We start from the raw sequence: 17,529 nt of genomic DNA, 5'->3' as shown, positions 1-17,529 counted from the left end.
AGGTGGACAGGGGGGATACTTACATGATTCTTATACACTTTATAAGACCTGTACGGTCATATATATACCTTAATATGCTTTTTGGCCCTGTCAGTGTCCCTTTAAGTTTTTATAATAGCAATTTGCATATACTCCAGAATGTTATGAAGAGTGATCAGATGAATTGCATAGTCCTTCTTTGCCATGAAAATTAACTTAATCCCCAAAAAAACTTTCCACTGCATTTCGTTGCTGTCATTAAAGGACCTGCTGAGATAATTTCAGTAATCGTCTTGTTAACTCAGGTGAGAATGTTGACGAGCACAAGGCTGGAGATCATTATGTCAGGCTGATTGGGTCAAAATGGCAGACTTGACATGTTAAAAGAAGGGTGATGCTTGAAATCATTGTTCTTCCATTGTTAACCATGGTGACCTGCAAAGAAACGCGTGCAGCCATCATTGCGTTGCATAAAAAAGGCTTCACAGGCAAGGATATTGTGGCTACTAAGATTGCACCTCAATCAACAATTTATAGGATCATCAAGAACTTCAAGGTGAGACCATTCATGTGTGGGGTTGCTTCTCATCCAAGGGAGTGGGCTCACTCACAATTTTGCCCAAAAACACAGCCATGAATAAAGAATGGTACCAAAACACCCTCCAACAGCAACTTCTTCCAACAATCCAACAACAGTTTGGTGAAGAACAATGCATTTTCCAGCACGATGGAGCACCGTGCCATAAGGCAAAAGTGATAACTAAGTGGCTCGGGGACAAAAACGTTGACATTTTGGGTCCATGGCCTGGAAACTCCCCAGATCTTAATCCCATTGAGAACTTGTGGTCAATCCTCAAGACGAGGGTGGACAAACAAAAACCCACTAATTCTGACAAACTCCAAGAAGTGATTATGAAAGAATGGGTTGCTATCAGTCAGGAATTGGCTCAGAAGTTGATTGAGAGCATGCCCAGTCGAATTGCAGAGGTCCTGAAAAAGAAGGGCCAACACTGCAAATACTGACTCTTTGCATAAATGTCATGTAATTGTCGATAAAAGCCTTTGAAACGTATGAAGTGCGTGTAATTATATTTCACTACATCACAGAAACAACTGAAACAAAGATCTAAAAGCAGTTTAGCAGGAAACTTTGTGAAAACTAATATTTGTGTCATTCTCAAAACTTTTGGCCACGACTGTACATTCACCCCAGACCTCTCCCAGGGGCTTATTAACCCTAGCTAGTGCCACCCAGGGGCTTTCTAACTTTAGCTAGTGCCACCCAGGGGCTTATTAACCCTAGATAGTGCCACCCAGGGGCTTATTAACCCTAGATAGTGCCACCCAGGGGCTTGTTAACCATAGCTAGTACTACCCAAGGACTTATTAACCCTTGCTACTGCCACCCATGATCTTATTAACCATAGCCAGTGCCACCCAATGGCTTGTCAATCCTAGCCAGTGCCACCCAGGGGCTTGTCAATCCTAGCCAGTGCCACCCAGGGGCTTGTCAATCCTAGCCAGTGCCACCCAGGGGCTTGTCAATCCTAGCCAGTGCCACCCAGCGGCTTGTCAATCCTAGCCAGTGCCACCCAGGGGCTTATTAACCCTAGCCAGTTGCACCCAGCGACTTGTCAATCCTAGCCAGTGCCACCCAGGGGCTTATTAATCCTAGCCAGTGCCACCCAGGGGCTTATTAATCCTAGCCAGTGCCACCCAGGGGTTTATTACCTTTTGAGTGAACCCCTGTTTGCTACAAAAGATGAAACAAAGCCACAGCTGATCCTGGGGAGACCAGCTATAAAACATACTGCCTTACTTTAACAGTCTCTCTCAACACAACAATCCAAAGTGCAGAGCTCCCTGGGAAAGGGTAATATGCAAAATAACCGAGGAGCCCCAGTTATGCCAGGGGTCTGCGCACATCTCCTAGGGACAGGTATATTCAGTACTCAATATTCGGTATTCAATAATCCTCAAAAATGGAACGAGGAGTATTTTTACTCTTCCAGAAAAAATGTAGTGCGTCCTCTGAGCCAGACAATGCCCAGAGATTCTCACACAGGGGCCCTGAATAAGTACAGGGCTGATAGATGGGGGTCCATCGATCAGACCCCCGCTGATCAGATACTGATGACCTATCCGCAGTGGAAATGTCATGCCTTGTGGTCGTACCATAAAAGGGTCTTCCCACTGGCACATCCATGACCGTCTATGCTCCTGTGTCCTGCTGTTCAGATACATCTACGTCATGCAGCTGAACAGGAAGACACAGGAGCCGATCCGACCAAGACCTCAATGGATGAGCCCGCAGCCACATCCGCAGAGCCCAGATTGCAGAATCGGCAGCGCAGCAGAATGGTAAGTAGTTGTGAACCAATCTTCCTTCTGCAAAACCACAGAGAACCCTTTTGGGACTGCAACCTTTCTACTTCTAAGCTGGCTAACAATTCAATTTTTTTTTTTATGGTCATTTTTTTCAACTGTGTACTATTTTAACCCATTAGTCTATGTTCTGGGAGCGATGCCGCAAGAACAGCATCCGATCATCTACTGTGACTTTTCTGCTTCATACTGTGTATGGGAAATGGAGGAAAGGTTGTCCTCCGGTAGGATTTTCTGCATGCAATTACCGGTCAGTCCGCCACCACGACGTGATCAAATGAATCTCTGATCTGGGAATATGTGAAGATGATTTTAAAATGATAAGGAATTAATGTAGCTCCGGGGCAGCTGTGTTTTTAAATGTCAAGATTTATTTGTAATGCGCCTTCCTAGTATTCCTGAATGAATGCATAATGGGAAATGGGGCGATATTTCATTGAAATTTTCCACACTTAGTCACATTTTCATTGCTGCGCAAGCTCTAAATTATGTAGCTTTATGTTCTACATCGTCATTGTGTTTAGGAGGAAATGAGTTTTATCAAGACAGGTATTTGATTTACCTACTTGAGAGGCCGTGTGTGTGTGTATGTATGTATGTATGTATATATATATATATATATATATATATATATATATATATATATATCTCTACTTTAGATCACAGGGGAGAAGCGGGTGAGCATTCATTGCCAATTGTTGAACCACCAGGCCATTCTGAGTGTAATAGTTACACACTATTGATATATTTCTATTTAGCTTGCAGTGCCACATTTGACCACAAGGAGGCATGAAATATTTGACTCCACTTCTACCCCACAGAGAAGGAGACAGGCTTTGATTTTGAGCTTGTTGCCGAACTAATATTCTCAGCATGTCATCTTGAAGGGGTATTCCAGTTTCAGCAAGTGAATGTCATTTTTTTGTAGAATGAAAATCGGTGCAATTTTCCAATATATTTTCTGTCAGATTTTTCTCTGCTTCCTATTATTCAATAGGCACCTTCATAGATTACTTCCATCTGCTATGTGATGGACACACGGGTGCACAGCTCGTTGCCTTGCAGACAAGAACTGTATGGCACAGCCTCATCGGTGTGCCCCGGGTTGCTGTGGATCCAGTACACGCAAAGCCCATGAAAACAGTGGACTTCCCTTGTACTTTCAATGGATCCATGCCAATCCACTCTAAACCACATAGTACCCCGGCTCACTGCCGCCCCACGGCAGCAACATGATAATCAACACATGTAGCGGTTGAGGTGACGTTAAAAAATAATAATTCAGAACCACATTGGAAAGAAGTGTTTGCTTTTTTTGCTGTAGTTTTTGATGCGGTGGTGGTTTTTACAAGTGAAACACATTTATGTAATATGTTTCAGCTATAAAAACTGCAACCACGTTGAAAACTACTACAAAAATGCATGCGTTGATGCAGTATTGACCACAAGTTCAGAGTCGAAGCTAGTTTTGAGTGGAGTCAGAATCCCGCGGGGGAAGCGGCAGAGAGATGGCGCCACCTACGTCTCCTTCCCCTGGAAGCGTCAGCGGCACTCCGTCTCCAGCTTAAAAAAATATTATCTTTTATTAAAGAGGTTATCCCATGATTTATGTAAAACATGAAAATCAGACATCATAAATTACTTGACAATCTCTTTCTAACAAAGCTAGAACCAGCCCTGTACCTCACATGTATCCAAAGATCTCCCCATTGATTGCTCTCCGAGATTTATATCAAGCTGACAGCTCAAGGGGAGTGTCTTCTCTGCTGGAGCTCAGGGGAGTGTCTTTTCTGCTGGAGCTCAGGGGAGTGTCTTTTCTGCTGGAGCTCAGGGGGCGTGTCCATTCTGCTGGAGCTTTCTCCCTATAACGGCTCAGGAAGGATGATACTGAGCATGTGCGGCCTTCTCAGTGAGCTGGACAAAGAAATAAGAAAAAGAACAAACAGCAGGTGGCGCTATACAGATACATTTTATTTAATAACTCAATAGCTATACAAAAGTTCTAATTACACGCAATTACAAAAGCATTCATATCCAGGTGCTGGTTTGAAAATTGCTGAATATTTTTTGTGGGACAACCCCCTTTGATATCGAGAAGTTAATTTATTAACTTTCATATCTTTAGAAAAGTATATAAATATTAATCATAAATATATTTTATGTTCTACCAATCTAAGGGTACTTCCACACTTGCGGCAGAGGATTCAGCAGGCAGTTCCGTCGCCGGAACTGCCTGCCGGATCCGTTAAAACGTATGCAAACTGATGGCATTTGTCAGACGAATCAGGATCCGGCATTTAATTTTTTTTTTCACATTTTTTGAGGTCTGAGCATACGCAGACCGCAATGCCGGATCCGTTTTGCTGGAACACTCGGGGCCAGATCCGGCTTTAATGCATTTCAATGGGGAAAAAATGCAGGTTCCGGAATTTTGGACAGAGATAAAACTGCAGAAAGCTGCAGTATTATCTCCGTCCTTAAAAGTCAAAAAGACTAAATTGAAGACATCCTGATGCCTCCTGAACAGATTGCTCTCCATTCAGAATGCATTACGATAAAACTGATCAGTTCTTTTCCGGTATTGAGCCCCTAGGACGGAACTCAATGCCAGAAAAGAATAACGCTAGTGTAAAAGTACCCTAAGGCCACATATATCTCAGAACTGCTAGACAGAACCGGAAGGCAGCATTAAAGATTTTGTTCGGGAATAAGTAACATTTCACAGGTGCCCGCAGCCTGCCTCTGCTATGAAAAGATTCATACTTACTTGCTTCCTGACACTCTATTCCTGCATGCCGGTTCCAGTGTGTGCCTCTTCTGGTCCGCTGTTTCTTTAATTCATCCCTGACATGAGCATCTGCTCTGCTGCAGCCAATAACTGGCTTCAGTGGCGATGTGTCTGTTGTGGACACATTACTGCTGAATCCAGTCTTTGGCTGTAGTGGAGCAGAATATTCTCAATCCGGAGAGAGGAGGTAAGCAAGCTGCGGAATGGAAGAGGCGTGGGAGCCAGTGCGCAGGACCAGAGATGCAGAGAACAGGTAAGCGCGTATGAATCTTTCCATAGCAAAGGCAGGCTGTGGCACATGAGAAAGGTTACTTATTCCCAGACAGTTTTATTCCCATTTAGACTTGCACATGATTCTCTGCATTTCCAAGATGTACATACGGTATATAGATTTAAAAAAAAATTCTGACAACAAATTCATAGATTTCTTACAATTATTACATCTGTAGCAGTGTTTTCCAGTTAATAAATGCAAAGTGCATTACATATTTACTCCTAGGAATTTAGAAAATGTCCAGAATTTCAGAAATTGTATTCCAACAAATATGGTTTGTTCTAGCTAAGTAGCCCAATGTTACCATTTTACTACAGTAAATGTGTTGTTATTACTTTATGAAAGAGTCAGCGTGTGATAAAAAGCAGAAGTCTCATCCTGCGATGCTTAGTGGAATTTTAACTCTCAACTTTTCAGAGTTGGACTTATTTTTGGGTGAACTGATAAATCGGCGCATGCACGAGGGTGCAACTAAATATAATAAGTTGTCCTCTTTCCCTTCTCTTTCAGATTGTGTATTTCCACACATCACTGAATGACTCTGGAATTGTCGTCGTGGTGGAAGTCATTTCCATAACCAGAAGACGAGATGGGATGAAGCAGGAGTCATCGTGCGGCTTCGGATTAATGCGCTTTTTTACCAGCCAAGCGGAGGAGGAACCAGGGAATCAGCAGAGGAGGTATATCTGAATCATCTGGGCCGGCCAACAAAACCCATAGCAGTGCATTCAGATCCTCATCTTGACCTGGTTAGATTGGTGGAGAATCCTATTAGACAGAAAGCACAGTAGACCCTATGTAGACTGTTTTCTTTTTATACACTGACTAGCATAAGGACCCGGCTTTGCACGGGTATATTTTATCTATTTCATTTAATGTTTGTGTGCGTTGTTAAAAAAATATCGACAGTATCCCCCATAGCAGTAACATCTACAGTACCCGCCCCCTTAACAGTGACCTCCACAGTGCCCAGCCTCCTTAAAATAGGACCTCCACTGCAGCCCGCCCCTTTAACTTTGACCTTCACAGCAGGCTGCCCTTTTAACAGTGTGTTTCACAGCACCCCACCCCCTTGACAATGACATCCACAGGGGCCTGCCCCTTAACAGTGACCTCTACAGCACCCACCCCTTAACACTGTCCATAGGTTACAATCCCCTTAACTGTGACCTCCACCATTCCAGGCCCCCTTAACAGAGACCTCCACAGCGACTGCCCCTTTAACAGTGACTGCCACAGTACCCCGCTCCCTTAACAGTGACCTTCACTGTTCCCCGCTTCCTTAACAGTGACCTCACAGTACCCCACTGCCCCTTTAATAGTGGCCTCCACAGTCCCCTCCTCCCTTAACAGTGACCTCCACAGTGCCCGCCCATTTAACAGTGACCTCCACAGTGGTCTGCTCCCTTAACAGTAATATCCACAGCGGCCTCCCCTTTATTAGTGACCCCCACAGTATCCCGTCTCCTTAACAGTGATTTCCACAATATTTCACCCCCTTAACAGTGACCTCTACAGCACCCCTCCCTTAACACTGACCTGCATAGCGGACCATCCCCTTAACTGTGATCTCCACTGTTCCCTGCCCCCTTAACAAAGACCTCCACAGCATCCTGCCCCCTTAAAAGTGACCTCCACAGCATCCTGCCCCCTTAACAGTGATCTCCACAGTGCTGTTTGAGTGTGAGCTGCAGGGAGAAAGGCACTCTCCCTCCCACCCCTGCAGCTGACAAGTTGATTTTTACCTTAATTTTTTTCAATCCCGGTTTGCTGAGAAGTGGGATGGGGTGTGGCCTAACCAGAGCAGGGGCGTGGCTTAGCGGGACCTGGGGCGTGATTTTAAGTTAGTCTTTTGAGGGTGGACACATTGTGGCAGGGGGCGTGTCTGGGCTTCTTCCTGCAAGAGTGACGCCCCTCTGGGCACCTTACTGGCTCATTTGCATACCAAATAAACTGGATTTTCAGAGGATAAAAACGTCTATTACTGGAACAAAGGCACATCTGGAAATAAGGTACTAAGTGCTATTAGGCCGTGGCTTTACTTCAATAGCGATTATCGTGGTGACAGATTTCCTTTAACCTCTTGAGGACACAGGGCGTGCGCCCTGTGCATTTCTGATCACCGCCGCGCGGCGGGCGATGATCGGAAGCCGGTGCCTGCTCAAATCATTGAGCAGGCACCTCGGCTAAATGCCCAGGGGGGTCCCGTAACCCCCCCATGTCGGCGATCGCCGCAAACCGCAGGTCAATTCAGACCTGCGGTTTGCGGCTTTTACCTATTGCGGCAGGCGGTGCCATCGGGTCCCCATGTGGCTGTAGGGGGGACGGGGACCCGATGGCATGGAAGGTAGCGCGATGTCTAAGGAAGGCATCGCGCTGCCTTCCGGTGACGAGCCTGTGAGATCCAGCCCCCTGGATCTCACAGGCCGGAAGCTGTATGAGTAATACACACAGTATTACTCATACAGCTAATGCATTCCAATACAGAAGTATTGGAATGCATTGAAAAGGATTAGACCCCCAAAAGTTAAAGTCCCAAAGTGGGACAAAAAATTAAGTGAAAAAATAAAGTGTCCCCCCCAAAAAAATTAAAAGTTTCAAGTAAAAAATAAACAAAAACTTCATTTTCCCCAAATAAAGGAAAAAAAAAATTGGGGGGGGGGGGGGGGGGGGGGGGGAAGTATACATATTAGGTATCGCCGCGTCCATATCGACCGCTCTATAAACATATCACATGACCTAACCCCTCAGATGAACACCGTAAAAAATAAAAAATAAAAACTGTGCTAAATAAACCATTTTTTTGTCACCTTACATCACAAAAAGTACAACAGCAAGCGATCAAAAAGGCGTTTGCCCACCAACATAGTACCCATCTAACCGTCACCTCATCCCGCAAAAAATGAGCCCCTACCTAAAACAATCGACCAAAAAAAATAAATAAATATGGCTCTGAATATGGAGACACTAAAACATCATTTTTTTTTGTTTTAAAAAAGCTGTTATTGTGTAAAACTTACATAAATAAAAAAAAGTATATATATATATTAGGTATCGCCGCGTCCGTATCGACCGGCTCTATAAAAATATCGTTGTTATTGTCACCTTACATCACAAAAAGTGTAATAGCAAGCGATCAAAAAGTCATATGCACCCCAAAATAGTGCCAATCAAACCGTCATCTCATCCCGCAAAAAATTAGACCCTACCTAAGAAGATATTCGCCTAAAAACTGAAAAAATTATGGCTCTCAGACTATGGACACACTAAAACATGATTTTTCTTTGCTTCAAAAATGAAACCATTGTATAAAACTTACATAAATAACAAAAAGTATACATATTAGGTATCGCCGCGTCCATGACAACCTGGTCTATAAAATACCACATGATCTTACCTGTCAGATAAATGTTGTAAATAACAAAAAAGAAAAACTGTGCCAAAACAGCTATTTCTTGTTATCTTGCCTCACAAAAAGTGTAATATAGAGCAACCAAAAATCATATGTACCCTAAACTAGTACCAACAAAACTTCCACCCTATCCCGTAGTTTCTAAAATGGGGTCACTTTTTTGGAGTTTCTACTCTAGGGGTGCATCAGGGGGGCTTCAAATGGGACATGGTGTCAAAAAAACCAGTCCAGCAAAACCTGCCTTCCAAAAACCGTATGGCATTCCTTTCCTTCTGTGCCCTGCCGTGTTGTGCCCGTACAGTAGTTTACGACCACATATGGGGTGTTTCTGTAAACTACAGAATCAGGGCCATAAATATTGAGTTTTGTTTGGCTGTTAACCCTTGCTTTGTAGAAGTAAAAAAAAGAAAAATGTATTGGAAAATCTGCCAAAAAAGCGAAATTTTTAAATTGTATCTCTATTTGCCATTAATTGTTGTGGAACACCTAAAGAGTTAACAAAGTTTCTAAAATCAGTTTTGAATACCTTGAGGGGTGTAGTTTCTAGAATGGGGTCATTTTTGGGTGGTTTCTATTATGTAAGCCTCGCAAAGTGACTTCAGACCTGAACTGGTCCAAAAAAATAATAAAATATCATTCCCAAAATGATCCAAACATGAAGTAGACATATGGGGAATGTAAAGTAATAACTATTTTTGGAGGTATTACTATGTATTATAGAAGTAGAGAAATTGAAACTTGGAAATTTGCAATCTTTTACCAGTATCATGAAGTACAATATGTGACGAAAAAACTGTCTCAGAATGGCCTGGATAAGTCAAAGCGTTTTAAAGTTATCACCACTTAAAGTGACACTGGTCAGATTTGCAAAAAATGGCCAAGTCCTTAAGGTGAAATAAGGCTGTGTCCTTAAGGAGTTAAAGCTGACCTACAGCAGTGAAGAAAAATGGCTGGGTTGTTATGGAAACCTGGAGTAAAACTGTGTATGTGGAGGCTAACGGCCTGCGAGCTTCTATTGGCTGATAAGGGTCATGTGACCAGGCTTCTATTGGCTAAAGCATTTTTTGGGGAATATCTCCGGAACGGTACATCCTAGCGAGCTTCCCCGACACCTGATGTACCTGTGTGCCAAATTTCGTGATTGTAAATGCGACGGTGCGGATTCCTTTAGCGGACACACACACACACACACACTCACTCAGCTTTATATATTAGATATATGACATAGGTTGGTTCACTCCATTGATGTATATGGTCATAGGAAGCAAAGCAGACTCGCATGTCCCCCAGACCTTCTCAAAGCTTCATAGATGGTTACTGGCTTAGTAATGTGGCCATATAGATAAAGTCAGTGACATACATGGTATATGCAGCATGCAGTGAATAATATAGCGCAGGGATATTAAACTGGTGGTCCTCCAGCTGTTGCAAAACTACAACTCCCATCATGCCTGAACATTCTACAGCTATTAGGGCACGCTCGGTGTTGTAGTTTTGCAACAGCTGGAGGGTCATAAGTTTGACATCTGTGATGTAGCATATATACTGTATAAAGAAGGAAACTTGGTAGCACCAGAACAGGTAAGGCTGGGTTCAGTCAGAGGTATACGCCGGGAGGAACCCTAACGTGTAACCGACAGAAGGCTGTAACGTATACGGTGGGACACGTCGTTTATACAGCCCCCTCCTTACTAATCATTATCCATCAGCTTCTCTGCACTCCTGAAGAAGTCAAGTGACCAGCTTTACTTCTGTCCTTTCCTGCTTATCTTCACAGCAGCTTGACCCTCACCTCACCACTATCTGCAGCAGATGAAGTGAGTCCAGGCTCTGAGACATTCACCCCACTGCCATCTTTGTGAAACTCAGTGGGGGAGATTTATCAAACTGGTGTAAAGTAGAACTGGCCTAGTTACCCATAGCAACCAATCAGATTTCACCTTTCATTTTTCACAGTTCCTTTGGAAGATTTAAAGGTGGAATCTGATTGGTTGCTATGGGCAACTAAACCAGTTCTACTTTACACCAGTTTGATAAATCTCCCCCAGTGAGAAAGGACATGAAGATTTATATCTCATCTGCCCTCCTGCCAGGACCCCAGGAATTAGCAAATTGCTTTGTGGAAAGCAGGAGAACAGGTTGTTCTTCTGCTTTCCACACAGGAATCTGAACAAGCAGCACAGCAGAGAGGGAGATGGGAGGTTTCTGTATTCCCACATACCTCTGTGGTTCAATAGTTGCATAAAGGTCAGACTTTAGGACCCTAGGAACGGTATGTGGCCATGATAGAAATACTCATATTTACCACCCAGGGCATAGAGATAGGAAACCAGATTGAAATGCCCATGTTATTTCTACATTCTAGTCAATATCAGAAGGCAACATTGGTGGGTGTCCATGTGGTGGTACCACACCCTCAGCTCCCAAAGAGAAAGGACTTGGCATTATGCCTGATACTTGAGGTTTTTTGGACTCTCTAAGGCTTATTGCACACGACTGTATGGCTTTTTCAGTGTTTTGCGGTCCGTTTTTCATGGATCCGTTGTTCCGTTTTGTGTTTCCGTTTTTACGTTCCGTTTTTCCGTATGGCATATACAGTATACAGTAATTACATAGATAAAATTGGGCTGGGCATAACATTTTCAATAGATGGTTCAGCAAAAAACAGAACGGAAACGGAAGACATACGGATGCATTTCCGTATGTGTTCCGTTTTTTTTGCGGACCCATTGACTTGAATGGAGCCACGGAACGTGATTTGCGGGCAATAATAGGACATGTTCTATGTTAAAACGGAACGGAAATACGGAAAGGGAATGCATAGGGAGTACATTCAGTTTTTTTTGCAGAACCATTGAAATGAATGGTTCCGTATACGGACCGTATACGGAACGCAAAAAACGGCCAGTAAACGGGGAATAAAAACGGCTGTGTGCAAGAGGCCTAGGAAGCAACATTTCATTGATGTTGTGCTGTGCCATGAGTGATGAGAAGCTGATGAAATCGGTGGTACCTAAAGGGCTTGGCCACTTTCTGGTTACAGTTGACCAATGTGTTTGTGAGATGCACTTACTAATATAGACATGGTTGAAATTCTGCACCGTTTTCTATATTCCATAAGATATGGTCCCTTGTTTACAAAGTGTCTGGACCAGGGCCGGCTCCAGGTTCATGTGGGCCCTTGGGCGATAAATCCCAGTGGGCCCCCATGAGGCATTTTTTTACATTGACATGTCCCCCTGTGGCTCCTACACGGTATAATGACCCCCAGTGGCCCCTATACAGTATAATGACTACTAGTGGCCCTTCACACAGTATAATGAACCCCCAATCCCCCCCCCCCCCACTGTATAATGACCACCTGTGGCCCTGCATTCAGAATAATAACCCCCAGTCGCCCCCATTTAGAATAATGACCCCCAGTAGCCCCCACACTGGGGGAACACTGTATGGAGGCGGCTCTGGGGGTGATTATACTGAATGTAGGGTCATTGGTGATCATTATACTAAATGGGGGACACTGGGGGTCATTATACTATGTAAAGGGCCCTCACAGTATAATGACCCCACAGTGACCCTCCATTCAGAATAATAACCCCCAGTCGCCCCCATTTAGAATAATGACCCCCAGTAGCCCCCACACTGGGGGAACACTGTATGGAGGCGGCTCTGGGGGTGATTATACTGAATGTAGGGTCATTGGTGATCATTATACTAAATGGGGGACACTGGGGGTCATTATACTATGTAAAGGGCCCTCACAGTATAATGACCCCACAGTGACCCTCCATTCAGAATAATGACCCCCAGTCGCCCCCACACTGGGGGTTATACTGTATGGAGGGGGCACAAGGGGTTATTATATTTAATGGGGGCTCTGGTGATCATTATGCTAAATGGAGGGTCAATGGGGATCATTATACTAAATGGGGGGCACTGGGAGTCATTATACTGTGTAAGGGGCCCTCACAGTGTGATGAATGACCCCCCAGTGGCCGCCTCACATACCTATCATTGCAGGGGAGCTGGTGGTCCTGTCATTCACTAACCGCAGCTCCCTGCGCTCCTTCTCTCCTCCGGCCCGCTGCAGCAGTGAGCCAGGCCTGGAGGAGAGAAGGAGATGTGCAGTGATGTAGCTAGAACTGACTGGGCCCCACAGCGAAATTTAGTACGCCCCCCTCCCCCCCAATGTGTGTTCACATTACGTTTTTCCTATCGGTTTGATGTATACAAATGTGCAGCACTCCACGTTTTTGTATCCTGCAGTCAAGTAAAAAATGCATACGTCAACGTATATGTTTTTTTTACCATGGAACTGTATGGTGAACGTACGCCACTGTACGGCATCAGTCTGATACATCTGGTAACGCAGACATTTTTGGTATACATTAAATGGATGAAAAAAATAGGATGTGAACCCAGCCCTAGTGTCAGAATAAGGCTACTTTCACACTTGCGGCAGAGAGATCCGGCAAGCAGTTCCGTCGCCGGAACTGCCTGCCGGATCAGGCAAAATGTATGCTAACTGATGGCATTAGTAAGACTGATCAGGATCCTGATCAGTCTTAAAAATGCCTGATCAGTCGAAAAAATGCATTGAAATGCCGGATCCGTCTTTCCGGTGTGATCCGGCAAAAACGGATCCGGCATTTATTTTTTCACCTTTTTTTCAGTCTGCGCATGCACATACCGGAAGGATGGATCCGGCACTAATACATTCCTATGGGAAAAAATGCCGGATCCGGCATTCAGGCAAGTCTTCAGTTTTTTTAGCCGGAGATAAAATCGTAGCATGCTACGGTTTTCTCTTTTGCCTGATCAGTCAAAACGACTGAACTGAAGACATCCTGATGCAAACTGAACGGATTAATCTCCATTCAGAATGCATGGGGACATACCTGATCAGTTATTTTCCGGTATAGAGCCCCTGTGACGGAACTCTATGCCGGAAAAGAAAAACGCAAGTGTGAAAGTACCCTAACCACCAGTACACAGCGGAGCAGCGTGGCGGAAAGGGGAGGCCGCCATGTACTGACAGAGCGCTACCTGGTCCTGGTGGTCAGGGATGAGGACTGTGCTTCCCAAGGATCATTTTCTACTGGGAAATACAGTGCACAGTATAATACACTAGAATCTATATAATATAAAGATATTAGCCCTACCCCCGAATAATAATAATACAATTAGGGGGTCATTTATTATATAGAAATACGTCTATATTAGGCGTATTTCTGACACAGATGTGGCGCAAAGGTCCTTAACACCGCAATCTGTATCTTTTCCCGCTCATGCCATGTCTAAAAAAAGTGGTGTGGGCAGGGAAGGGGATACAGTTATGGCCATGCAGTTATTGGATACCACCGCCATATAGTGATAACACCGCCATATAGTGATAACACCGCCATACAGTGACCGGATAAAAGGGTATAAGAGGGCACAGTACAGGGAATGACTATGGGCACTGCACAGGGTGTGGTAGGAGGGCACAATGCAGGGTATAAAGGGGCACAGTACGGGGTGGGGGGCACAGTCACATGACCCTGTGACGTTAGAAGGTCCTTATGGTGAATGCGGTTCAGATGCCACCATAATGAGAGGCAGAGGAGTGAGACAGGGGCCCGGGGCCCTGGATGGACAGGAGGGGTGGACACAGCAAGTAGGTGGAAGGGGCTCTGAGGGGGATTCATACAAGTAGTGGCAGGAGGTCTGTGCAGGGCAGCAATAGGAGAAAGGAGGGTGGAACAGGAGCCCTGGATACATGAGGGAGGAAAGGAGACCACAGGGGCTCCATGAGGATGAGATAGGACAGGATGGGGGGGGGGGGGGGGGGGGGGCAGGTGTCATGGAGGAAAACTGCTTAATGAGGCAGTAAAACCACTAAATAGAATGAAGCAGCCAAGACAAGAGCCAGTCACAGTGCAGACTCACTCACAGACTGTCTTCACACTGCTTTGCTCCAGCCCTGCGGTCTCTCTCCTCAGGCAGCGTGTGTCCTGTGTAGAGGGGGCGTGTCCTGAGTCTCTGCAGCTCAGAGGGCCCACCAAAGGGGTACTGCGTATGTGAAATGACAGCAGTGAGAGCTCCCATCTGTATTGATGGAAGTGCTCATAGCAGCACAGTGGGCCCCCCCAGGAGCATTGGGCCCCGGCACTTGCCCGGGGATGCCGGGTTATGACGCCGGCCCTGGTCTGGACAACACCACAAAAAGGTCCTTTCCATAACATGGCTGCTGATGGAGGGTCATGTGAACAGGCAAATCACCTCTATGTGATGTCTCCTCCATTCAAACACACTGCACCTTCACTGAAATCCCAAAAGAACTAGTGCAGATGGCAGTGTATTTGAATAGAGGACAATAGGGATGAGCAAACTTGTGTTTCAAGTTCGGCGTACAAGGTTCGGGTTATCTAAGAATTCCATTATGAAGTTCGCTCATCGCTAGAGGAGACATCACATGAAGGTGATTTTCCTGATCACATGACCCTCCATCAGCAGCCATCTTAAGGACAGGACCTCTGTGTGGACAGCACACAAGAGTTTGTAAACAAGGGACCATACCTTATGAAATATAGAAAATAGTTCAATTATTCAAAAAAGACTATATTAGTAAGTGCCATATAATCATGGTCGACAGTAGTCAGAAAGTGTCCAACCCCTTTAAGAACTATTCAGCTGAGGTTTCCAGGTTATGGAATGCTCTGATCACCATTGAAGGAGTTTAGGTTTATTACTGAGTGGTATAACCCCCTATAGCTGGGGCCATCAAATCTCGCAAGACCTGACATTACATGAATAAAAGTGAAGGACCTCTAAAAACAAAACTGTGACCGTTTATGGACCCTAAAGATATGTAATTTTGGAGCAGAGAATTAGGGGTATTTGTTGAGGAGCCTAATGGTTGCTGTGTGTTTTTTGGATTCTCAGATTAAAAACTGGCACCATAAAGGGCCCAGATGGCTTCTGTTCCACAGTTTGCACCACGGAGAAGTCAAAAGAAGCAAGGAAATAATGTTTGGAAATATTTACTGCTTTATTTGGGTGTAATTTGGACAATGCTTTCCCATTTAGATTGATGTAATAGCATATTGTGTATATGATTACACGGTTGAAAATGCCGCCTGAAAAGCCAGGGATCCTACAAAAACTGCCTAATAAATGTGGCAATACAGTCATCTAGATGAGAAAACTGTCATTATCCGAGACGCAGTTCTCTAAAGAGACATCTGTATTGCTGTATGTAATGTTCTGCTGATGTGAAGAATGAAATTGATGTCTAATAGAATATCTGGTTAGAGAGATATTAAGTTACCAGAGCATGAAGCAGTCGCATATATTTTTTTTCCTGAGGTCAATCTTCTGCTCGTAGAATATTAATCATGAGTCACTTGACCAGGATGATTCTCAAAAATGTAAAACCAGGCAGACCTCACGGAATTAATCACAGCGCAGTAGATTTTTGTTATCCATCTGCAGCACAGCATTGCAGGACATCCCAAGCTTCTCCACACTCCTGAAGAAGTCAAATGACCAGCTTGACCTCGGTCAGTCTCTTCTCCCCTTCCTTTAGCACATCAGCCTTCTTACAGAGGTGCCAGAAACCTGTTTGTTTATGGGGAATGACCCCTTTGTAAGTTTGTTCAGCACTGGCCCATTCTCCAGATCTTTGTGAATTCTTTCCAGTGGTTTAGTAAGGACCCCTTTCTTCGGACTGGTGGTGGTACAATTCAGAGGAGGGTTAAAAGGGGTTTCTGGGATTTTCATATTGATCACCCATCCTCATATTCTGGACCCATCCTCATTTTCCATTGGCACCAGTATGTTATTAAGCTTGCCTGTGATTAATTTTAAAACACTTTAAGCCACACACCCATTTCCCATGATAGTTTGCACCAGCCCGTTCTTAGAATTAATGCCAGGTCACTTCAGTGATGTGGTAACTACAGGAACATGGGCATTTTCTGCTTATGGTTGGCACCTGCAAACAACCTGTCCTAAAGACTAGTGCAGATTCATTACAGTTGTGATCATTTTCCTAACATGAGCCGATTCTTGGGATCATTTGGGGGGGAAGGGGGTTCCTTTAAGTGGTAAGTGACCAACCTACCTCTGCACCACCTATAACTACTCCCCTGTTCTTGGGATTTGTAACTGGAGAAACTACACTCCATTGACTGTTGACCCCGACAACTACCAGATCTCCAGATCAGTGGGGGCTCCAACCTTCTGACCCTCACTGATCTGTCTAATTGATAAAATACATTTTAGAACATGTTTTTAAAAATGTAAATTAGTACAGGTTGTATTGAGATACTGCCTCTAATTTTTATGTTGTTTTTAGGTTGACTCTTTACCACGGATCACCTCGAGCATTGTTACATCCAGGTTTCAAAGACTTGGCTGAGTGTAAGTATGAAGTGTTTTATACCCCCTTGATCCCCATCGTCTTTGCCAATCCCACCACCCGGCAGAAGATGACATTTAAGGCTACTTTCACACCTGCGTTAGGTGCGGATCCGTCTGGTATCTGCACGGACGGATCCGCACCTATAAATGCAAACGCTGGTATCCATCCAGAACGGATTAGTCTGCATTATTCTGTCCAAAAAAAAATCTAAGTCTAAGTGTAAGTCAAACGGATCCGTCCTGACTTACATTGAAAGTCGATGGGGGACGGATCCATTTACAATTGCA

At 44.5% G+C, this 17,529-nt stretch overlaps 1 protein-coding gene across 3 annotated transcripts in view; it reads left to right on the top strand.

Annotated features, from left to right (window-relative positions):
- Positions 1-17,529, top strand: part of NPHP4 (nephrocystin 4) — a 323,852-nt gene that overhangs the window by 67,993 nt on the left and 238,330 nt on the right. For all 3 annotated transcript variants that reach the window (XM_040429459.1, XM_040429453.1, XM_040429446.1), the window contains exons 4-5: positions 5,937-6,106; positions 17,177-17,241. In XM_040429459.1, the coding sequence (XP_040285393.1) occupies positions 5,937-6,106; positions 17,177-17,241 (235 nt within the window). The remainder of the gene's footprint in view (positions 1-5,936; positions 6,107-17,176; positions 17,242-17,529) is intronic.

Source organism: Bufo bufo, chromosome 1 (assembly GCF_905171765.1).
Source record: "Bufo bufo chromosome 1, aBufBuf1.1, whole genome shotgun sequence".
Classification (NCBI taxonomy): Eukaryota; Metazoa; Chordata; class Amphibia; order Anura; family Bufonidae; genus Bufo; species Bufo bufo.
The sequence above is the reverse complement of the archived record's forward strand: the minus strand, read 5'-3'. Positions and strand labels throughout refer to the sequence as shown.